This window comes from Agelaius tricolor, unplaced genomic scaffold (assembly GCF_023055355.1).
Source record: "Agelaius tricolor isolate 1412-34295 unplaced genomic scaffold, bAgeTri1.0.p SCAF_10, whole genome shotgun sequence".
NCBI lineage: Eukaryota > Metazoa > Chordata > Aves > Passeriformes > Icteridae > Agelaius > Agelaius tricolor.
The window spans coordinates 34,896,673-34,921,076 of record NW_027269270.1 but is presented as its reverse complement, the minus strand read 5'-3'; the positions used below and the strand labels follow the sequence as shown (position 1 = coordinate 34,921,076).

Below are 24,404 nucleotides of genomic sequence, written 5' to 3'. Positions count from 1 at the left end.
AGAGTTAAAGATGTCTCTCAAGGGCTCCTGAGAACCATTTATTGAATGATGTGATCTAGCACGTGGAAAGGGATCATTGTTGATATTGGCTTTTGAATGCACCTCCTTGAAGAACCAAAGTCAACTCTGTTTGTCAGCCGAGTCATCCCCCAAGAAGTCACATCTGTTATCATCACCCTGCTTCTGCTTCATACATCACGGCATTCCTGACCTTCCAAAATACCAGGGTTGCTCCCCTGTCACTTAATCTGTTTATCAACTCTTCTTGGACTTCCTTCACCAGGGATGTTGGCTCTTTGTTGGGCTCCTTCCCTGCAAGCAGTCGCTTTTCACATGTTCCTGGGTCTGTGTGATCAGCTAGCAAACATTTCATAAGTGATAAAAGCATTGACACACAATTTGCATCAAGGTGAAAAAGCGCTTCAGGTGTCCTTACGGGGTGAAATTAAAGACGTGTTTATACTAAAGTTTAGTTTGCAGTGTGGACTCCTCAAGTGCAGAGGTTCTTAAGTTTGGATGGTGTTTATTCAGGCACATCATAGGAATGAAATTGCCTCCATCAACTGAAATTCAATGTTATTATCATGTCTGCTAATTACGATTTATTCCATTGGAGCACCCCTTGGGTTTGCCTGGGGCTCCACCTCCCCGAGCCCTGCGAGCTCTGGTGTGTTTTGGGTTTCCTGAGGAGCACGGAGGTGCCCAGCTCCCAGCCCCTGATGCTGCTGAGAACAGGTGCCCTCCCTCGGGGTCACCGGGTATATTTAGGGCTGAAACTCGAGCGGGCTGGAGCCAGATTGGCTGTGTGGGCCACACACGTCACCAGGAGCCACCAAAGCCCCTCGCTCTCGCCCAGTGCTGCTCAGGAGGGAAGACTGGAGAGCCTTTGCTCCAAAGGATATTTACTGGATGTCGCTGGTAAGGACATTTTAAATGCATTTCACTTCTTCTCCTTAGAAGAGGATCTTGAGCTGCTTCCCCATCCTGTAGTTTTTTGGGGAATCCTTGTTGTGCTTTGCCCATGGAAGTCAGTTTTTCTGTCTGAATAACTGGCTGTGGGTTGGAGGAGGAGGAAAGGACCTGGGATGGGGTTTGGAAGTGTGGCTGAAGGTTGTAACAGTGACAGGTTGAAGAGGTTGTGTTTATATGCAAACCCCACTCTCGAGCTTATTCATACACCTCTGCCTAATGCTTCACGTGACTTGTCCCTCGTTATTTGAGTTATTCTTAACTTATTTTAATAGTTATCAACATGGTTTTCCCAACTAATTTTTGGCCATTTTTCTCAGCCTGTTGGGACTAAAAAGGGCCAGTATTCTGTGTTCCTATATTTAACCTGCATGACTTGACTTCCCTTGCCTCAGAAGGAATTGCAGTTTAGCCAGCTCAGCCCAAGTGCCCCGTCAGTTGGCAGGATTAGCTTACACGGCAAATATCCCTGGACTCAGGAGCAGCTGTTCCAAAGCCTCATCCCCTCCCAACATTAGAAACAGGGCTGCAGACTCTGGTGGAAAATTGTAGCTTTGCCTCACAGCGAAATCAGTGTGTTAATTAATTAGTTCAAAGGGTCTGCCACTAATCTGTGCTTTGTACTTCAGCCAACTCTATGGATTTTCATCTTTTCCAGGTCTGAAGAAACAGAGAGAAAAAGCCCACAAGAGCTTAAAAAAAACCCAACCCCAGAGCATCTCTGTAGGCTGATGCTGGGAAGACAGAAATTGCCTCATTAACCTAAGGTCACTGAAAAAAATATTTACAATATTTTTCTACATTATGCTCTTACTTATGAATGAAATTAGTAGAATATAAATCTCCCACTCAAACAGGAGTTTGAATGATATAATGAAATTGTGTAGAATAGTCACAGAGAGAAGAAAAATGCTTCATATAATTCTGTTGTAATGAAAATATCACATCATGTTTCAAGAGATCTCATCTTTATCTCTTTTATTTTATTTATTGTTTTTATTTTATTTTCATTGGATCCCGTATTGGTGTTATAACTGGAATGAGGTATTTGTCCAGAATTGTAATTTATATCGGTATGTTTGAAACTCAATCCAATGTTTTTTCCATAACAGTCCAAGTAATGCCAGATCCCAACTTTATTTAGGGTCTGACTAGTTACTAACCATGACCCCAAGTGTTTTATGAGCTTTACCTGTACCTTCTCATGGTGCTTTCAGTCATGGACTAATACTGTTTATTCACATTTTCACCTGCTGTGTGACCAGTGAGTGGGGGAGAGACAGAAGCAAACCCTCAGAATGGAGGAAGAAGAATATGAGGAAGTTGTGGAGGTAAGAAGAAAATGTGAGAGTAGAAATGTTTGTTTCCTGCCTTGTGACTGAATGCATTAATCACCTTACTGAGATGCTGCTCAGGAGCAGAGGTTGCTGTTTGCTCTCTGGAGATTAGGGATGATTAGATATCTATTAAATGGTTTCATCACTAAAACAACAACAACAACAACAACAGTTGCTCTCGGAGGAGCAAAGTCTCCTGGTTCCTGTCATAGTTTCTCAGTTTAAATAAGGACTGGAACCATCCCACACTCATCAGTGCGAGGTTTTCTGATTACTCCCTGCGTAATTATAGATGCACTGGGCCAGCTCTTTTCCCTGCTGGCTTGCCCTCTGTCACCCAATCCATGGGCGAAGATGGCTTTGGAAGCCCCTTTCTAGCCCTGCCTCTGCAGAAATGCAGCACCTTTGTGCCACCACAAACCAATTTCACCTGAGACATTGCAGAGATGGAGTCAGGTTTAAGGGACAGGACAAGGGGGAGGACTTTAAGCTGACAGAGGGTAGATTTAAATTAGGTATCAGGAAGGAATCCTTCCCTGTGAAGGTGGGCAGGCCCTGGCACAGGGTGCCCAGAGAAGCTGTAGCTGGTCCTGGATCCCTGGAAGTGTCCAAGGCCAGTTGGAGCCCCTTGGGATAGTGGGAAGCGTCCCTGCCCATGGTAGGGGGTGGAATAGAGGATCTTTAAGGTCCCTTCCAGCCCAAGGCATTCTGTGATTCCATGATTCTGTCTCCATTAATTTGCCAGTAAGTAATTTAAACTCAGGAAACTGAATAAAAAATTCCCCAGGAACTGGGCAACCTACTGCAGGAGCCATGGGAACGACTCTGTTATTGAAGCAGTACACGAAATTAACAGCGTGGTCTTACTTGTTGCATTGCTGCTACTCTGAAATTACCTTATGTGTTGTGAAATATAGATAGTCTTGTAAAAAAATCACTCGGTGTTTGAGGAAAAGAAGAGGGGTATAAATGTAAACATCCTACAACTCATTGCCACCACACTGTGTTCACTGGACTGTTGATTTCAGGTGGTGTGAGGGCACTGCCAGCTTTATATATTTCAAATGGTGAATGAAGTAAAGCCAAATGATTTGCCAGTCAGAGTAGTTAAATGCATTTTGCAAAATAGGTGTCAGCACTCATAAAGTCGATTTTAAAGACATTTTACTACCTAGCTACAATGACACCAACCCTTCATTAAATTCCTTATTCCCACATTACTTGTAATCGCCTTTATGTTTCCTGTGCATTGTGTGCTCTCTGTAATGGATATTTATTTGCTCTCATTGTTTATTTATTCCAGCAGGAGTTATGGTATTTTGGGCTTTTTGTTCACACAGCCCCATTTCATCCTTTGTTTTTAATTTTCAATGACCACCTTGCTGTAACCACATCCCTTGGGCTGAGGAGACACTGCTTTAGTCACTTCCCTTGGGATACTCGTGGTGAGATGCTAAATAAAACAGGAACAACAGCATCCAGTACCATTTTAAGCCTTTCCAGAATTTTCTTAATTCCTGCATCAATCCAAGAATTTAAACCTATCAGAAATTCACCTTCTGAAAGAGAAGGACATGATTGTTGAATATTGAGTGGCTAAGGCATCACCAAAGATTTTAAAATGCTATTTTAAAACTTTCTCTGGAATGATGAGCCATTACTTGGCATTGTAGCTCTCTTGGGATGTGCAAAAATCCACAGTGAGTGCTACAAACATTTGCTGCCGAGTCACTCGAGGTTTTTCGGAAGGTTTTGAAGAAAGCTTGTGGAAGGTTTCACAGGGAGGTTTGTGGAAGTTTTTGTGGAAAGCTTGTGGAAGGTTTCACAGGGGGGTTTGTGGAAGTTTTTGTGGAAAGCTTGTGGAAGGTTTCACAGGGAGGTTTGTGGAAGGTTTTGTGGAAAGCTTGTGGAAGGTTTTGCAGAGGATTTTGTGGAAAGTTTTGTAGAAAGATTATGGGAGGTTTTTTGTGGATGATTTTGTAGGAAGTTTGTGAAAGGTTTCGTAGAAAGTTTGTGGACGGTTTTGTAGAAAGTTTGAGGAAGGTTTTGAGGAAGGTTTTGTGGGAGGTTTGTGGAAGGTGGTGTTAAAGGTGGGCCCAGCATGGAAATCACCTCAGAACAGCCCAGTACATCACAGCTTGGAAAGTACGGCTTGGTCCCTTGAACTAACTTTGAGGAAAAGCTCTCAGAAAGGGGCTTAAATTTTAATGACAATTTTTTTAGGTTCAAAAGGTTTTCCGTTCCCACAGCTGTGGCAAGTGACCCCAAGCAATTACCGCTCAGAGGAGACTTTCCAACATAAAACCCGCATTTTTCCATTTACTCTTAGTGTAGTTGAAGCACACCCCGCAGACAGCGGGTGCTGTTCGTGCAGCAATGTTTTTTAAAGTTTTTTTCCCGTCATTTCTGAGCGGGGCAGGTGCGGGAGGCGCAGGCCCCGGCGGTCCCCTCAGCGCGGCCGCCATTTCCGAGGGACGGCGCCACCGCGCGGCCGCGGCCGGGAAGTGGCGGCCGGGAAATAAAGTTTTAAAAAATTGTTCAACAAAAACCTCCCCTGGCACAACCTGGGGCTGTTTCCCATTGTCCTGTCGATTATTCTCTGGGAGCAAAGCCCGATCTGGCTGCACCTCCTGTCAGGGAGTTGTGCAGAGCCGGAAGGGCCCGCCTGAGCCTTCTTTTCTCCAGGCTGAGCCCATTCCCAGCTCCCTCAGGCGCTCTTGAGGCTCCAGATCCGTTCCCAACTCTTGTCCCGGCTGGAAAAGATGCTCCACTGGATGTGGCGCTCACAAACAAGGCAGAACTGGTAGAAAATGCAAAGATCAAGGGCTGCAGTGACCACGGGACAATGGAGCTGAAGATACAGGGAGCAGTGAGCAAAATAAATGGAATTATCCCAGAGTTTGGAAGAGCAGAATTGGGGCTGCTCGGGGAAAATCCCATGGGAAACAGCAAAGGCAGCCAGGGTCGTTGGGTGATCCTCTAGCATGATTTCCCTTGAGCACACAGCTCAGCCCAAAGTGCAGAAATCAAAGAGCAGAAGGGTGGAGTGGAGGAACACAGAGCTCTTGACTGAGGAAAATGACACAAGAAAAATAGATATATGGAAGGTGGAAGCAGGAGCAGAAAACTTGGCAGAAACGTAAAGATTTAAAACCTTACAAACTCCATTCCTACATCCATGGGCAATGTTCATGGATTTGGTCTTCAAGAAAGGCAAGAAGGAAGATCCAGGGAGCTACAAGCTGGTCAGCCTCACTTTGTTCTTTGGGAAGGCTGTGGATCAAATCCCTTTCAGAAGCTATTTTTAAACACATGAAGGTCATGTGGAGAAGTGAGCACTGAGTTATCAAGAGCAATCTGTGGCTGACGAACCTCATTAATTTTTATAATGAAATCACAGCTGCTGCACAAAGGGAGACCAGTGAAGGTTGTGTACCTGGTCTGCTCTAGGGACACCTCCCGTTGTGGTTTTATCCCCAAATTTATGAGATTATAAATTAGGGGGGGATAATGGGCAGTAAAACGGGGGGAAAATCAGCAGGCTCAGAGTTGTGATCAGCAACAAAGTTTAACTGGCAGCCAGAAATTATTTGTGTCCTTGCAGGAGCAGCCCTGAGGACAGCAGTCAAGAGTATCACCAAATAAAAACCAGGAAAATCCTGGGGTTTAAATGCTGATTCTTTTAATGTGGTCATCAATGCCTTCCCTGTTATCTAGTTTTACCCACAAGAGGCAGAAAATCCTCTTGTGGGTAAAATTAGATAACAATCTTTCATTGATTATTTGGATGATTATTAGTTGGGGAATTTATGGAATAAAAATCCAATCATTAATGCAAAATTTGAACAGATATTCAGAGTTACCAAATGACTCCATAAGCACCTGTGAACTAAAATCCTGTTTCTCCAGAAATGTGTTTTAAAACAGCTTCACAGAAGCTACAGTTTGCTGATCTGGCCTAACAATGATGTTTTTTTCTCTTTTTTTTCAAAGTACTACATTGAGGAGACAGTTATTGAGGAGGGTGAGCCACATGAGGTAAGGGTCCCTGTCATGCTGCATGTAGCACATAAATGCATGTAATTAACATGAAACACTAAATTAGCAGCCTTTTGTATTCTGAAGTTTAATTTTTCACATTAAACACAAAATACCAGTGAACAATTGCTGCTTAATGCTTTGTTTTTGCTTCAAGTCCCTGCTGTGTGATGATCTAAGATCAGTTTACATGTATCAGTTCTGTTTCCTTCACCTTGTGTAATTTCACTGAAAAATTACACTTTTGCAGATTTTTCGTCATGTCACTGGTAACAAATATTTGGATCACCAAGGAGTGATTGCCATAATTTGAAATTCTACCTCTGAAACAGCTATAACCCAATTCTCTGCAGTGTTACCATGAAATATTCTTTATGGCATGGGCTTCTGCAGAAAGAGAAGTTATTAATTCTTGGTACATTTTCAGCTCTGTCTCATTGATGCAAATAACTCTCAGAACTCTGACCTTCATGAATTCCTTTATAAAGGCAATTTTTTATAAAGCTAATTGATACAAAATAAAACCTGACACTTATTTGGATGGTTTTGGAGCACGTTTTCTAGTTGTGATAATTACTTTTAGATGCTTTTCATTAGAATCTTAGTATTAAAATTACTGCTTGCAGCATGGCTATGTTGAAAAGAAAGTGTATAAAACATTTAAACTGATTGGAAATTATTCATGTAAAAGCAGAGGCAGCTGGAGCCCCACTCTCCCAGACCCTCTGGAGAATAATTCCATGAGTTTGATGCAGGAACCAGCCAGGGAATTTCATTCCTTGTGGGTTTTTTTTTAGGGTGGGTGATATATACAGAGCACAATGGTGATCCCAGTAGGAAAAGTGTCCCTGATTTTCTGTCTCCATGTGGATCTGGATGAGAGCAGAGCACCCTTTCACCATCTCAGGGGGGTGAAAAACATGCATCCTAATGAACCTTAACAGCTATTAAACAAGTGTTATTAAATTTTTTAACTCTCCAGGTGGTCACTGAGACCATCAGCACAGACTACTAAGGCCTTGAGACCACCACAGACACCTGCACAGCTGAGCACACCCAGCTCAGGGCAGTGAAAACTCTTATCCTAATGAACTTTTACAGCTATAAAACAAGTGATTATTTAATTTTTTTAAATCTCCAGGTGGTCACTGAGACCATCAGCACAGATGATACTCAGTCCTTGAGACCACCACCCACATAGCTGAGCACACCCAGCTCAGGGTGCTGAAAACTCTTCTCCTAATGAACTTTTACAGCTATAAAACAAGTGATTATTTAATTTTTTAAATCTCCAGGTGGTCACTGAGACCATCAGCACAGATGATACTCAGTCCTTGAGCCCACCACAACCACCACCTGCACAGCAGAGCACACCCAGCTCAGGGCAGTGAAAAACACTTAAGATAACAAACTTTTGCAGCTATAAAACAAGTGATTATCGAATTTTTTGATATCCAGGTGGTCACTGAGATCACTGAGACCATCAGCACAGAGTACTCAGTCCCTGAGACCACCACAACCACCACCTACACAGCTGAGCACACCCAGCCCTCCGTGGAGGATGCAGCCCCTCCCATCAGGAAGAAGACAATCCGGACAAAAGTGGACCCATCCAAGTTTCTGACACCTTACCTGGAACACAGCAATAAAATGAAGGACTTATTCAGCGAGGTTGGTTGTCCCATGCCTCTTATTTCTTGAGGAACACCAGCTTTAAAAATGTTTTACAGGGGTTGTTTGATTGTTATATTGTAGATATCTGGGTTTATCAATACTAAGCTCGTGGGGAAAATATGATAAATTAGATGTGATCCAAGTTAGAGATGGATTTTTTTCTTGTTGTGTCAGATGGAATAAACTCAGTTGGCTGAAATAAGCAGAGGTGCAAATGTAGTTGAATAATTTTAGTTTATATTATTGAACAATCTGTCCCAAATTCCTGTCCTAACCAGATAAATGTGGGAATAATTGCTAATACAGTTCTGCCAGAGCTCAGGGATATGTCTTAATTATTTTTTATCATTATTTTCTTCCAGAACAAGTACAAGGAAAAATTCAGAAAAGAAAAAGGAAAGCCTTATGCTTCCACAGTCGATACCCCAGAAATCCGGAGGATCAAGAAAGTGCAGGACCAGCTCAGTGAGGTGGGTGGCAACTGCATTTCTAGGTTCATCCAGGTTCTGGCTGTTTATATGAAGGGTGAAAATGTCATTATTCTGGATTTTTAAAAAAAACCCATCAGAGTCAGTTTTGCTGTGGAATCAATGAGTTTTGTTGTGCTCCAGGTTAAATACCGCATGGCTGGGGGAATTGCCAGAACCATTTGTCATGTGGATGAAAAGGCCATGGATATAGAACATGCCAAGAAAGTGTCACAGCAAGTGAGCAAGGTGAGTGACTGCTGACTTTCCAGCACTGGTGGATCCTGAGGTTACTGACAAGAACAAAGTTTTGAGCTCAGGGTGCCAAAACAACGTTTATGCAACAGTTTAGAAACACAGGAGGGATAGCAGAGAAGTTGGTAAGGCAAATATAAATATAATGTTAAATATTTCCAGTTGCTCTCTTCAGATGTTACTGCTCTGAGTCTTTGATTAAAAAAAAAAAATTAAAGTTTATTTACAGAAGTAAATATTTTTTTAGTGATAGAGTGACCAACTTGCTGATCTTTCCTTCCAGGTATTATATAAACAGAACTGGGAGGAGAATAAGGACAAGTACCTGCTTCCCCCTGATGCTCCAGAGCTTGTGAACGCAATAAAAAACACAGCAATGTTCAGCAAGGTAAGGAAAGCTAACCACAGATCTAAGCAGCTGAAGTAAAATGAGCTTTCAAAGCCAGAAATGAATTCATAATGAGCATTCTGGCATTTTTCTTGTAGAAACTCTATACTGAAGACTGGGATGCAGACAAAACATTGTTTTATCCCTACAATGACAGTCCAGAGCTCAGAAGGGTGGCGCAGGCTCAGAAGACTCTGAGTGATGTGAGTATCAAAGCAGGGATTTGCATGTGGGTACCAAAGGCTGTTGGGTTGTGGTGTAACCTGGGACTTGCCATGGACTTTGATTAGATATAAAAAGCTGCACGGTGGAACAGAAAATAAAAGTGTGTTAAGTAAGCTCTGATAGTAATGATACTTCATAGAAAAATATGTACTTGATACTAGAGTACAAAGTAGAGCATATTGGAGTATAAATCCATTGGCAATTTGATGCTGGGTTAGGAATGAATAAAAGAATTGATTTATTAAATCAGCAAGAAGACCTTGAGTAACTCCCCAAATGCAGAAACTCTCAGGGTTGTCTCCAAGTCCAGTTCACTCTTGTGGGTCTGTAAATGTGCCAAAAACAGCGATAAGAAAAGTCAGGAATTGGTGGGACTGGGATTTGTTGATGTTTAGATATACAGAACTCTTCAACAGGGGGTCGCTGCTCTCACATGAATATTTCAGTGAATTTTGCAGAGGTTCAGAAGTTCCGTGGTACCACACAGATTAAAGAATTCCTGCTGCAGGGGCTGTGGGCAGAACTCCTTTTATTAATGTGGTGGTAGCAGAGTTCAATGCTGGGATCCTCAAATAAATGTTTATTTCTTCCATCCTTTCAGATTGTCTACAAAAAGGGGCACGATGAAAGGAAAGCAAAATTCACCTCTCTGCCAGACCCCCCTGATGTGGAACAGGCCAAGAAGGTGTCACGGCAGCTGAGTGATGTGAGTGGAACCTCTGCCCAAACCCCGCTCCTGCAGACAGAGAGGCAAAAAGGCACCTAAGGAAAAGGAAAAACACACTGGAACACCAATTTTTGCTGGAGAAACTGGGAAAAAGTTGCATAATCTTGTAATGCAAGATGTAGGGTTTTAATTCCATTCAGAATTTAGCTATTATTCTTCTTTTTAAAAAAAAATATTTTATTGTGTATTGAAAATTATCTACATTTTAACATTAGAGAATTGCAGTATTCACTCATGGTGAAGAAACTACTTTGAAACTGCTTGTAAGGTACAATAATTAATTTTGATAAATTTTCTTTTATCTTATATTTCCATAGCTTAAAAGCTAAATTGTCATCAAGAAAATTTTACAATATGTAAAAAAAAGGATCAGTACCATAATTCTTTGAAATTAATAGAATAATAGGCTTTGTAGGTATCTCCAAAACTATAAAATATAGATTTAAAAAAAAAAAGATTATTTATGGCATATATGTTCTTCAGCAATGTTAAAAAAGCATTGGAGTAACTTTAATTTTTATGGTAAGTAATGCACTTGTGACTGAAAATGCCCCTGGAACACTGAGTAAAAACTCAGGCAGGTGTTTTGTTGCTAGAAACACTCTTTAAACGTTTAATACTTGCTTTCTGTGAGCTTGGATAAATAATGGAAATCACAAATACCAGGTAATTAAAAGGGTTTGCTTATAACCAGCAGCAATCCCAGGAAATTCTGACTTAATGGGCAATATCCTGATATTATGTGACCAGGGAGAAAACAGAACTAAAGGAATATGTTAGAGATGATTTATTTATCCTTTTTAGGCCAGGGAAGGTACTAAGGGAAATAACACTGAAATGGTTTGGCCAAATCATATTTAAGGTGTTTTTTACCATACCTGCTAAAATAGTTATAAGGCAGGCATCAAATATGAAGCAGCTTTAAAAAGACAGCTTTGGAAAATGAATCTGTCAGGTGAAAATGGAACTGTGTCTTGGAAATTCAATTTTATTGTTTTGTTTCCTTATAGGTTGTTTACCATGATGACTATAAAAACAAAATCAAAGGCAAGTGGAGTCAAACTCCATGCTATGATGTGGCAGTTGCAAAAATGAATGCAGAAAATCTAAGTATGGTGAGTGAATCCTGCAGAAAATCTTCAACAGTTTCATCCTTGTTTATGTTCATTTGGAAATGCTGAGGCATTTGTGGCACTGCTTATTTCCTAAATAATCCCTATTGTAGGTGTCTAATTTACAATTAAATGTAATTAATGTGTTGTTTTCTGTCTGTCCCTGTTCCTAACAGAGGAAATACCAGGAAGACTTTGAAAACATGAAAGACCAAATCTACTTCATGCAGACTGAAACTCCAGAATACGAAGCCAACAAACGAGCTTCAGAAAACATCAGCAAGGTGAGGGAGCTGAGTGCCACCTGCTCAGCCTGGGAACAGTTCTGAACTCCCACAGGTTTGTGCTGGCATTGTTTTGGCAAGACCTTTCATGGTCCTTGGCCACCATAAGTTAAATAACAGGGGCATTTTTCATGGAAAGTTGAAGATTATATCATAGAAATTATTCACATCACAGGATGGTTTGGGTGGGAAGGGACCTTAAAGGCCACCCAGTGCCACCCCTGCCATGGCCAGGGACAACTTCCACTGTCCCAGGGTGCTCCAAGTCCCATCCAGCCGTGCCTGGGACACTGCCAGGGATGGGGCAGCCACAGCTGCTCTGGGCAATCACACAGGTTAGTGAGCATTTGGCTTTCAATACTGATTTTTAAAACCTCTTTTTTTTTATTTTTATTCTTTCAAGTTCAAATACAGAGCAGACTATGAGAAGAAAAAGGCTATTTCAGATTATAATGTGCTCCCTGCTACAGAGAACCCATTGCTGAAGCAATTAAAAACTGCAGGAAATATTCTGAGTGATGTGAGTATTATCAATGTGCAGCTACATCATTTTCAGTCATGTACCATAAACTACACTCTGCATTTCTTCACAAAGCTTCTCCTTTGTAGTATTTTTAGTTTTGTAGACCCATATTTGTCATGAGATAGAACCAGCCAGAACAATTCAGGTAAAGAAGGAATTGTCCACAGATGGGTGTAGCAACAGCAGTGGCACATGGATGGCTAATTAGTGGATAGTTCATTGAGGTCCTTGTGGATAATGAATCACAAGAGGACAGTTCTTCCCTTGCTGTTTTAAGGAATTTCAGCTAATAATGGTAATGCATGTGGTGCTTTTATATAATATTTTTATATTATATTCTGGTTATTCACTGTAATGGTCTTCTCAATTACTCTTTTATTTGTATGAGAAGAGATTGAATATTTCTCAGTGTCAGAAGTCCAAAAACCATTAGCCAGACCTTTCTGTCTTCCCTTACAAACCTAAAAAAAGTGATTTTTGAAAACCACTAGGAATACAGTGCCATCTGTTTCTCAGTCCTGTGAGAAAGCTTTTCTTTGGAACTGTTTCTCTGTTTTCCTCTTGTCATTTTTAACGTGGTGGGGGTGACTTGCAGTGAAATCTCCTGCGTGACCTGGTATTATTTGATTTGCAGAAATTATACAAAGAAGCCTACGAGCAGTCCAGAGGAAACAAGATGAATTACTGTGAGACACCCAAATTCCAGACTGATGCTGCTCTGAAGAACTTCAGTGACGTAGGTGTTTCACTTGGGGCTTGTCCTTCAGTGCTTAACCTCTTGATTCCTTTTGCCTCTCAACTCATGGTTATTTTGGCAGGTTAAATATAAAGATGCATATCAGAAGAATATTTTGGGGCACTACTTGGGCAGCTTTGAGGACCCACATCAAATCCACTGCATGAAGGTTGAAGCTATGAAAAGTGATGTGAGTGTGGCAATCGTTCTGTTTTCCCCGTCACTCTGGCAGTCCAGACAAAGCTCGGTTGTGGTTCCTTACTGAATGTTGCTCTTGTTCCTAGAAAAATTACAAAGCAGATTATGAGGAGGAAAAGACAAAGTGCTACTTCCCTCAGACCATAACTCAAGAGTATGAAGCAATCAAGAAGTTGGAGCAATGTAAAGATGTGAGTACAGGGCAGCAGTTGTTCACCACAGAAAAATTAATTGAGAGGTTCCTGGTAACATCAATGATTCTGATCATTGATGCTATCAGTTTGGCCTCATTGCCATATGTGGTTTTTTTTTTAAAAAAACATTTTCATCTCTATTTTAGGGCCTTTTGTGACATCTAGTGATCAAAACAGATATAGCACAATGCTTTTTATAACATGTAAACCCATAAAATGAGAGCAGTAGTACCAAAATGAAGAGTGAACCTCAAGCATTCACCTGCTTAAATCAATGTTTTTTCAAATTAATACCTTAAAAGTACTTAATTTATTAATAATTTTATTTATTTTATCAACACTTGGAAAATACTTTATATGCGTTTTCTACAAATTTTTTTTAATCTTCTTTCAGTACACCTACAAAAAGCATCCTGATCAAACCAAATTCACTTCAGTGACTGACTCTCCAGTACAAAAGCAAGCAGAGATCAACAGCAAACAGCTGAGTGATGTAAGTAAACTTTGGTAACACTCTGACATTCCAAATTTCTGCCCTGTGCCCACCTTCACTTCATCCTCCAGCTTTAAGAGCACTCCTGAAATAATTGTGTAGGTGGCTGTGTGTATTCACAATTTTATTCCAGCAGAACATCACCTGGAAATCAGACTTTTTTAAAATAGTTTTTCAATTCACAGTCTATAAATTGGGCTGCTAAATATCTTCCTTTGTTTTTCTTTGCAGATATTGTATAAATCCAAAGGGGAAGAAATTATTCACAAGTACCACCTCCCTCCTGATGTCCCCCAGTTCATTCAGGCTCGAGTAAATGCCTACAACATCAGTGATGTGAGTACATTTTGAATTTCAGCACCATGAAGCTCTCCACTGATGGTATCACTTTTATTGCCTTTGTGATGTTAATTTTTTTGGTGGCATTATCAGCTTTCCAGGAATGAGATAAAAATGGACATCTCCCTTACCAGCCTTGGAATTTTAATAGTCTAGCCAGACTGATAAAAAAATCCATTTAGGCTGTTTTCTCTAGTTCCTTTGGAGCACAAAGGCTGAGTTTGAAGCTAACAGGAAAAAATTGCTGAAAGTTCAGTCAAATGAAAAAGGGTTTTGCTTAAGAAAGACCAAAAATGCCACTGATAGCGTTGTTCTAAATAAAAAGTGTAAAAATGCTTGTGGCATTCATGATCATCTTTGGAGTAGATTTATTTATTGTAATAGAACTGTAGTTTGTGTACAGGTTAACATTTTTCCATGAGATTACATGGACAAAACAGGGTATTTTAATTCCTGTAATAAGAACATGGGCTTAAACTCTTTCTTAGAATTGCTGTTCCTGACACTGCAAACTCCTCCCATTTTTTCCTCCAAGGCTAACTACAAAGCAGACTGGAAGAAAACCCTTGCCAAAGGCTATGATCTGAAGCCAGATGCCATTCCAATTATTGCTGCTAAAGCTTCTCGGAATATTGCAAGTGATGTAAGTAGGATTTACATCCAGTGGAACACATACCCCTCCTGCATTTCATTATTTATTATTATTTACCTGTGCTGGAGACCTGTATTCCTGCTTTAGCAAAAGGTTACAAGCGACTCTTCATTCCTCTCTTAAACATCCCCAACTGAATATTGGGATATTGGATTGTTTGGTGATTGTTCAGTAATTTATTATTATCATCACAGTCTTAATTAAAAGCTGAATGTCCCTGGGAGCTGCAAGCCTACATCAATGACAATGGTGAGGGAGGGCTTGTAGCTGCAGGTGTGGGTTGAGATATGTACCAGGTGTCAAGGCAAGCTGAAAAATCCAATAGTCCTCTTCATTTTTGACCTAAATAATCCTGTGCTGTTGTAAACACCAATTACGAGGTTCTAGGTTGAACTGCAGCATTAATACTTTGAAACTCAGTGTTCCAAACCCATCCAGAGTATGTTTTCCCTTTCCCAAGTGGGTAAAGCTGTTTTTCCTTTGTCTCTAGTACAAGTACAAGGAATCCTATGAGAAAGACAAAGGCAAACAGGTCGGGTACCGGAGCCTGCAGGATGATCCCAAACTTGTTCACTACATGAACGTGGCCAAAATCCAGTCGGATCGGGAATACAAGAAGGATTATGAAGTCACCAAGACCAAATATCACGCTCCTCTGGATATGTTCAGCGTGACAGCTGCCAAGAAGGCCCAGGAAGCGGTGACAAACACTGGCTACAAGCAGCCAATTCACAATTACACCCTCCTGCCTGATGCTGTGAACCTGGAGCTCTCCAAAAACGTGATGCAGCTTCAGAGTGATGTATGTCATCAAGAATCAGCTCCATTTTTAATTCTTGTCGTGACTGTGTGACATCATTGATGCTTTAAGGCTAAAAAATAAATTTATATAATCCAATATATATTATATTGGATTAACAGTGGGTTGGGATGCAAGTGACTGGTCTGGAGCCATTTATTTTCCAAACATTATCCGAATTATGTGCAGCAATTAAGTTCTAGGAAACTTACCTAGCATGTAATCACTTTTTTAATATCTATCCATATTTGGCATATTCCCAGAAAATGAGCATGTTTTACTAACTGATGTATTTTTGTAGTAAGATTTTAATTACTGTGATTTTATTTAAGTACTGACTCTATCATACTTAAATTTTAATTAAATCTAAATTGCCTCTCAAAAAATGAATGTCCAGGGGAAGTTTTTAGGCTTTACCTGTTTTATGTGCATAGACACTCATTTTTCTTGCCTCGCTGTGTTTTTCTTGTTTATTTTTTAAAAGAATCTCTACAAATCTGACTTCAATAACTGGCTGAAAGGAGTTGGCTGGGTCCCAATTCAGTCACTGGACGTAGAAAAGGCCAAGAAAGCCACGGAGATTCTCAGTGAGAAGAAATACCGCCAGCATCCCGACCAGCTCAAGTTCTCCATCCCCACAGATGCCATGGACCAAGTGCTGGCAAAGCAAAATGCCAAGACCATGAACAAGGTGGGAAGTTGTTGGATTGACCCAAAGTTTGGGTCTTTGTCCTGTAAAGTTGTGGGGCAAGGTGCATTCCCACTGCAATTATTAAAATTTCCAGTGGGTGTGGTAGTTCCTTAAGACTGGGCACTGGGAGGTCGTGGTGAGCCTCTGACTGCTCATAACTAAGGGAGTTTCATTTTCTGTTTCTAAAGATTAAAGAATTCTTCTCCGGATCTAGAGTGCTTTGATAATCCTTTTTCTGTAGGACGTATTCACTATAAGTGAACTGCAGAAAACCTGCAATTCTGTTCATTTTGTACAAGTTTCCTGGAAAGTGGAGTTTTTTACACTTGTCTCTAGTTATCCAGGACACCACTGATCCTTATTCCTTGTTTTCCATGGAAAGAATGTCTGTGAAAATGCATTCTGCTTCCCATTAATGCAGGGAAAAAACACAGATTGGAAATTTCCAGCTTCAATATTTATTAATTATCAAAACATACTTTGCAAATTTCTTACAATATTAAAGAAAGGAGGAAGATAATGTTGGTCCTCAGCAGCTCTGTGAAGGCTATTTCTGGTGCTAATAAAATTTCTAGGAATTACTATTTATAGCAAACAAGCAGAACAAAAGCAAACTCTTATTTTATGAGTTCAGTACCTTTTCAGTGCTAACAATTCCTTTGTAATTGCAGAGGCTGTACACAGATAAGTGGAACAAAGAGAAGACCAGCATTCATGTGATGCCAGACACCCCAGAAATCCTGCAGTGCAAAGTGAACCAGATGACCATGAGTGATGTGAGTTGCTGTGCTCACCGTGGGCCTCCAGTGCCTCACTGTCATTTTAACGTCTCATTTGAAAATATTTAACTTCAGAGTTCTGCCTTCATGACACCTGTTCTCTTTCATCTGAACTTAGAAACTTTACAAAGCTGGATGGGAGGAGGACAAGAAGAAGGGTTATGACTTGCAGCCAGATGCAATTCCAATAAAAGCAGCCAAGAGCTCCAGGGACATTGCGAGCGATGTGAGTCTGGTTGTGTCATACCATTCCGTGGCTTTATTTAAATTTGATGACTGAACCTGAGATCTTGTGATCTGTTTTTTTCAGTGATAAAACAGAGCTTAATGTTTCATTTTTTAACGGATGCTTTTGCTGTTCTTTCTCTTTCCTGTCTCAGTATAAATACAAACTGGCCTATGAGAAGGCCAAAGGGAAGCACATCGGCTTCCGCAGCCTGGAAGACGACCCCAAGCTGGTGCACTTCATGCAGGTGGCCAAGATGCAGTCTGACAGGGAGTACAAAAAGGGTTATGAGAAGGCCAAGACTAACTTCCACACTCCAGTTGACATGGTCAGTGTGGTGGCAGCCAAGAAAGCTCAGGAAGTGGCTACAAATGCAAACTACAAGAACTTAATCCACACCTACAATGTGCTGCCAGATGCTATGAGCATTGAATTGGCCAAAAACATGATGCAGTTACAAAGTGATGTAAGTAAGAGGTTCTTCAGCCTCTGCATTGTGTAGAAAGATGCTTAGTTTATGAAAAAACACTGTAAGATAAATAGTATTATTTTGTTAGTCACATTAGGCCAGGTGTCTGAAAATGTAGTAAATTATACAAGTTTTTAAACAATTGCAGCAGTTTTATTTTTCCTAGTCTCTGAAATATTTCATTAATGAATTTGAGCTTAGAAATAAGCAATTTTATGAATATTTCCTCCGCCAGGCTCTTCAGGAGCAATAGTTATTGTCCAGACCAAGACAGGAAAAGCTTCACTTTTCCTTAATACATTTTATCTTCTACTTCCAAATTCATGAACTATTTTATGCTTCATACTGTTTTTTATCTACTTTCTGCATGCAGAATCAATACAAAGCAGAGTATGATGAAACTATGAAGGGTGTTGGGTGGCTCCCACTGGGCTCCCTGGAAGCTGAGAAGAACAAAAAAGCCATGGAAATTGTGAGTGAGAAGAAATATCGCCAGCATCCAGACAAGTTGAAGTACTCTGTTCCTATGGATTCCATGAACATGGTCTTGGCTTTAAATAATGCCAAAATCATGGATGAGGTAAGAAAGGACTCATCAGAATTCATTTCAGAAGTGGGCAACAATCTACATCTGATTTAATAGTCAACGCTATTGTATGCAGAGCTTTAGAAAACATGATTTTATTTTGTAGCTAATGTATGTGCTTAAAGTGCTAAAATAAAAAGATAAATGTTGCTCTGGTGGTAGTAACACATCATTGTCAAGGCAGTTGGGATTTCAAGTGGAAAATAGTATTTTAAATTGTTTTATTTAATAATAACAACAGGTGTTGAAATCTCTAATTTATTTTTATCCTTCCAGCACAAGTACAAACAAGCCTGGGAAGAAGACAAAAAGAAAATTCACATCACCCCAGATATTCCACAGATTGTTTTAGCAAAAGCAAATGCATTCAATTTAAGTGAAGTGAGTATTGTTTGTATGTAGGGCTGTGACCTTGCTCTTATTTTTTTTATTAGGAATAAGTGAGATGAGATCATGCAAAATCTCACCTTGCTAACCTGTAGTAATTTTACAAAACCTATTAATTTTCCTTTTCCCTGCTTCCTTCCCCAAAATTAGATACCCAGAATTGCCAAGAAAAAGCCATGTTTACAGTCAGGTTGTGAAGTGTTCATGCAGACCATTAAAATTTAACAGTTGCTAACAAAATACAGTAGACTTCGAGTACTGTTCATGCTTGTTGCTGTATTTATTATTTTATTATTGATTATTCTATTTCCCCATGCACAAAGTTTTGTACAAGGTTCAAAATGTAGGTGGCACCTGTATTTTTGGTAAAAGATGACATTATGCACTGGTTTTGGTAAACACTTGTTAAATCTGCATATGCTAAATAAAGTATTGCTTGTAATTATGCACATCTGCAATGTGGGCAGAAATAGACATTTTTATCTCTTTTTATTTTTTAAGAAGACATCCTCATAGGTGTAACTTTTTCACCAATATTATCATGTGGGAAACACGTAAATTTTTGCTTTTTTAAAAGATGCTTATTTTTCCTGTTGCAGAAAATGTACAGATCTTCATTTGAAGAAACCAGGAAGAAAGGATATGATCTCAGGGCTGATGCTATTCCTGTCAAAGCTGCCAAAGCTTCCAGGGATATTGCCAGTGATGTAAGTTCTTGGGAGAAAAAATGGGTAGGGACAGCTTCCACTATCCCAGGGTGCTCCAACTGGCCTTGGTCACTTCCAGGGATCCAGGGGCAGCCACAGCTTCTCTGGGCCCCCTGTGCCAGGGCCTCAGCATCCTCATAACGAAGAATTTTTTCCTTAATTTCAAATCTAAATTGATCAAAGTCTCTGTTTCTGTTCTCTTCCAGTATAAATACAAAATAGGGTATGAGAAAGACAAGGGGAAACTCGTTGGCTTCCGCAGCCTCCAGGATGATCCCAAACTCGTGCATTGCATGCAAGTGGCCAAGATGCAGTCGGACAGGGAGTACAAGAAGGCCTATGAGGCGAGCAAGACTCATTACCAGACACCTTCTGATGCCCTCAGCGTGGTGGCAGCCAAGGAGGCCCAGGACCGTGTCACCAACACCAACTACAAACGCCTGATCCACCAGTACATGCTCCTGCCAGATGCAATGAGTCTGGAGCTGTACAGAAACATGAATCAGATCCAAAGTGATGTAAGTTTTCTACTTGTGACTTTTGTTTTCACATTGTGGCTGCAGTTTGGAAAGGACAGGATTATTTTTTATGAGCTGTCTCCTTTTTGTGGCTTTTGTTTTTCCATCACGGCAGTGTTTTGGAAAGAACTGGTTTATTCTGTATGAGCTGATTGTACATTGTCAACTTTGCTTTTGTGTCCTGTTTGGCAGAATGAGTACAAGCAGGATTACAAGGAGTGGTTCAGGGGGATTGGTTGGAGTCCCATTGGTTCTCTGGATGTGGAGAAGTCCAAGAAAGCCACGGAGATTGCGAGCGATCGGAAGTACCGCCAGCACCCCAGCATGTTCCGCTTCACCAAACAGAATGATGCCATGGACCTGGTCCTGGCCAAGCAAAATGCAAATATCATGAACAAAGTGAGTATTTAGGGGAAAAGCCAGGCAAGGCATTCACATCTCATCCATTCCAATAATCACTCTGTAAATCTCTGTCACACCTATAAGTGGCAGCGTTCCTCTGGGAAAAACAACTGTCACAGGTTCCTCTTTTTTCATCTTTTTTTCTCAAGGAAGCAGCTTTGCTTAAGGAAATCTTTTCTCATTTTTCTCAAACCTCTATTCGTCCCATTCTTACATAAAAATGAGTGGTCCTGAAAATCTTGATAGCTTGGTTTCATTAGAAGAAAGACCGGACAATAATTCAGCTGATTTTGGATTAGATCATTAATTCATAAAATAAATCTGAGTCAGCACCTTTGCCTTTTTACTCATCCATATCCAAATGGAAAGGTGAAAACCCTGGAAGAACCATCTTTTGTCATTTATATTAACACATCTGATGTAACTTTCTGTCCATAGCATGCTTATACCGAGGCCTGGGAGAAGGATAAAACTCAGGTCCATGTGATGCCAGACACACCAGATATTCTACAGGCCAAACAGAACAAGACAAACTACAGTCAGGTAGAGTATTTTGATGCATCTTATCAACATTTTAAATTAATATCTACTGGAGATTTAAGAACACAGGCAAGAATTTTATGTGGGTAATATTTTCAGAGTTAAATAAGTACCAGCTTCAGGCTAGCAAACTAACAGACTAAATTGCATTTTAATGTGTGGAGAATATAAGTCCTGCTTTTGAAGTCTGGAAGTACATAGTCCATACTCTATGCTTTGCATAGAATTCAGTCATGTTGAAAATTCTTTACTATAAAATTACAAGTTAATTTTGTATATTTTCAACCTAACCTATGGGAAGTAGATGCAGTGATTCCAGCTTTTCTCTCTGCTTTCAGATAGGAGAAAGTGACAATTTTGCCAGTAGAAAACACTCAGGTTTTGCTTTGCCCAGAGGCAAATCTTTGACTTAAGAATGCCTGTAATTAAAAAAATCAACTGTGCACAAACTGATTTGACTGTTAAATGGCTTCATGAAAACCGTATAATAATTTTGTTAAGCCAATCAAAAAGTGTTCAGTTATCTCAGATGTATGTGTCTCAAATTTTCCAGATGGGTTTCAAATCAAGATAAGCTATAGTAGGAAGCTGAATAGTGAAAAAACTATTTAGTCCCTCTCCTAAGCCTTGGAAGACCAGTATTCCGTGTTTATCAATTTCCTATTTCTCAGTTCCCGTTCTAGCAGCCCTTCTCTCATAACTGAAGCCTGTGAGGTGACCAGAATTTGGATCATTAGTGTATCTAAATAGCAGGTAACATACATATTACTGGTTTTAATTAATATTGTTTTCAATTTTAGAAACTCTACAAGCTTGGCTGGGAGGAAATGATAAAGAAAGGCTATGACCTCACACCTGAAGCCATGTCAGTGAAAGCTGCCAAAGCTTCAAGGGACATTGCAAGTGATGTAAGCAGCATTTTAACTCAGTGTGACATGCACTGACCTGGTGATTATAACCTACAGAGTCACAGTAAATTGAGATACACCTCTCTGCTAAGGTGTGGCTTGGAGTCAAAAACAACAGTACTGACAAAACTCCTTCCTGAGCTGTTTTTGTCCAGTTTAACAAGGGTTAATGGCATCTTAATACGTTCAAAGTTTGGTCCATTCATGGCTGGTCATAAAAAGGGAGGAGTTTTCTGCTCTTTGGGCTGCTTCGTTTTCAGAGCAGCAGCAAATTTGGTCCAGTTAGCTGAGCCCAGTGCCTATCCAGAGAAATCCTCATTACATCTCTGAAACAGATGTGATGACACACAGACTGCTGTTACCGTAACTTGGTACAAATACAACTTCTGCATTTCTTTTATTTTTATGGATAGAGAATTTATTAATTCTCTGTATAATCAAGAAGAGATTTTATTAATCATTGGGAAATGTTTCCTGTGCTTAGGTATCTTTGTATTTCATAATTTTTCATTGTTGATGATGTTACTCATCAAAATATTTCAGTGTGTCAGTGTTAGGGAGTTCTGAGTCAGATGGCACTGGAGACCATTCCTATTGCCACGCTCTCTCCCTTTCCAAGGACTCTCTCTTTCCCAGGGAGAGTATTCACTGACACCAAGTCATGCACATAAGTCAAGGGCCTGCTAAAACTTCACATGAGGTGCCATAACAAGTTGCTTATTTGCAGAATCACAAAATGGTTTGGGTTGGAAGGGACGTTAAGGATTATTCAGTTCCACCCTTTCTGTGGGCAGGGCCACGCTCCGCTATCTCAGGTTGCTCCAAGCCCCACCCAACCTGGCCTTGGACACTTCCAGGTGTAATTTCATGAGGAACATTAAGATGAGGGAATACATTGGCGTTTTGTCACTTACACGTTTGTCACTGTGGTTTGAGTGGTGCCGCCTTTGCCATTGCAGTTCAAGTACAAAGAAGGATACCGCAAGCAGCAGGGACATCACATCGGGTTCCGCAGCCTGCAGGATGACCCCAAGATGTTGTGGTCCATGCAAGTAGCTAAAATGCAGAGTGACAGGGAGTACAAGAAAGACTTTGAAAAGTGGAAGACCAAGTTCAATATGCCTGTGGATATGCTGGGCTTTCTTCTGGCCAAGAAGTGTCAGGAGCTGGTCAGTGATGTGGACTACAAACACATACTGCACCGCTGGACTTGTCTGCCAGACCAGGTCGATGTCACCGAGGCAAGGAGGGTCAACGAGCTGCAGAGTGATGTAAGCTCCCTCTGGGTTTGATTCACTTATTTCCATGGAAAATAATTACTGCTGATTGGAAAGTATCTTTGATGACTCGCTTTTGATATCAGTATAGATCAGATTGGAGCTAAACTGCCAGTTAGACTTTTCATAGGGTTTAATCAATGAACAGTGAAATAATCTGCTATGGTTTTGATTTTCACTCTTAACAGAACCTGTATAAGTCAGATCTGCAGTGGCTCAGAGGCATTGGATGGAGTCCTTTGGGATCTCTGGAAGCTGAAAAGAACAAGAAAGCTTCTGAAATATTGAGTGACAAGAAGTACAGACAGCACCCAGACACGATTAAGTTCACAAGTATCCCAGATGCCATGGATGTTGTTTTGGCAAAATCTAATGCCAAAAATAGGAGTGATGTAAGTTGCCTCTAGAGACAGAACGTGGGATTCAATAAATGAATACGTTAATATACATTTTTAAAAGAATCTCTGGTTCAGAACATGCACTTAAAGTATCCAGATAGTAGGTGTTTATAGTCAGGGCCTCGCAGCTCTTCGTACCTTGTTCAGAAGGTGAAGATCTGGAGCGCTGATAATTTACTCAGTATAACTGCAAATAAGACCTCTAGTAAGCAGTAGGTAAATATATTGTTTTAATGCTGTTTCCATGGCATTCCATGGATGTAAAGAAGAAAAAAACGTTGTATATCAGTAAGAAGTCATTGTGTTATTTGATTTTACTATATTATTTTGTTTACATTCCTAATTCTTGCTTAGTATGTCTTTTCTTTGCTAATTTAGAGAAAAGGTGAACTGAAATTACTGCTGTGCAAGTGAAACTTGGATCAGACTAGGTTTTTGTTTCTGTCTCTTTCAGATACTCTACAGGGAAGCTTGGAACAAGGACAAGACTAAGGTTCACATCATGCCTGATACTCCTGAAATTTTGTTGGCAAAATCAAACTTGATTAACACAAGTGATGTAAGTTTGCATTTGAAACTGGGTGTAGAGAATCACAGAGTTGTATTACTCACCTCTACAGAAAGCTCTGGGAATAATTCAGATTAATGTATTTGCTAAAAGAAAATCTTGATCTTCAATGAAACAATCAGAAGACATTTAAATTGTAATTTTAAAATATTGTATATCCAAGGGCACAAAATACCTGTCATTAATAGAAAGGTATGGAGTTTAATTTAATTAAGTAAACTGTGTTTGGAAACCCATGTTTTCTCTTCAATAGTCAGAGGTGGAAGGTTGTAGCATTGGAAAACTCTAGAGATTTTTATCTGCATTAATTCCTTTGAATCCTTCTCTAACAGAAACTTTACAAGGTAGGATATGAAGAGCTGAAGAAGAAAGGCTATGACCTCCCTCCTGATGCCATCCCCCTCCAGGCAGCCAAGGCATCCCGAGACATAGCCAGCGAGGTGAGTCTGCAGAGGGAAAATCAGAGTGGGGCACAGAGGGGGCACATAATCCTGGAAAAAAGTAGTTTCTATTTAACCGGAGGAGATATGTAAAATTT

General features: G+C 40.3%; 1 protein-coding gene across 1 annotated transcript in view; it reads left to right on the top strand.

Moving 5' to 3' along the window:
* The first annotated feature begins 2,267 nt into the window (after nt 1–2,267).
* NEB (nebulin) overlaps nt 2,268–24,404 on the top strand; it is a 99,013-nt gene continuing 76,876 nt past the window's right edge. The window contains exons 1-33 of the mRNA XM_071434221.1: nt 2,268–2,300; nt 6,300–6,344; nt 7,803–8,015; nt 8,381–8,488; nt 8,630–8,734; nt 9,024–9,128; nt 9,227–9,331; nt 9,955–10,059; nt 11,091–11,195; nt 11,369–11,476; nt 11,841–11,996; nt 12,634–12,735; nt 12,818–12,925; nt 13,020–13,124; nt 13,522–13,620; nt 13,852–13,956; nt 14,495–14,602; nt 15,102–15,413; nt 15,895–16,101; nt 16,773–16,877; nt 16,999–17,106; nt 17,261–17,572; nt 17,949–18,155; nt 18,438–18,542; nt 19,148–19,255; nt 19,462–19,773; nt 19,966–20,172; nt 20,614–20,718; nt 21,516–21,623; nt 22,583–22,894; nt 23,089–23,292; nt 23,753–23,857; nt 24,199–24,306. Coding sequence (XP_071290322.1) covers nt 2,268–2,300; nt 6,300–6,344; nt 7,803–8,015; nt 8,381–8,488; nt 8,630–8,734; nt 9,024–9,128; nt 9,227–9,331; nt 9,955–10,059; nt 11,091–11,195; nt 11,369–11,476; nt 11,841–11,996; nt 12,634–12,735; nt 12,818–12,925; nt 13,020–13,124; nt 13,522–13,620; nt 13,852–13,956; nt 14,495–14,602; nt 15,102–15,413; nt 15,895–16,101; nt 16,773–16,877; nt 16,999–17,106; nt 17,261–17,572; nt 17,949–18,155; nt 18,438–18,542; nt 19,148–19,255; nt 19,462–19,773; nt 19,966–20,172; nt 20,614–20,718; nt 21,516–21,623; nt 22,583–22,894; nt 23,089–23,292; nt 23,753–23,857; nt 24,199–24,306 — 4,740 coding nt within the window. The remainder of the gene's footprint in view (nt 2,301–6,299; nt 6,345–7,802; nt 8,016–8,380; nt 8,489–8,629; nt 8,735–9,023; nt 9,129–9,226; nt 9,332–9,954; nt 10,060–11,090; nt 11,196–11,368; nt 11,477–11,840; nt 11,997–12,633; nt 12,736–12,817; nt 12,926–13,019; nt 13,125–13,521; nt 13,621–13,851; nt 13,957–14,494; nt 14,603–15,101; nt 15,414–15,894; nt 16,102–16,772; nt 16,878–16,998; nt 17,107–17,260; nt 17,573–17,948; nt 18,156–18,437; nt 18,543–19,147; nt 19,256–19,461; nt 19,774–19,965; nt 20,173–20,613; nt 20,719–21,515; nt 21,624–22,582; nt 22,895–23,088; nt 23,293–23,752; nt 23,858–24,198; nt 24,307–24,404) is intronic.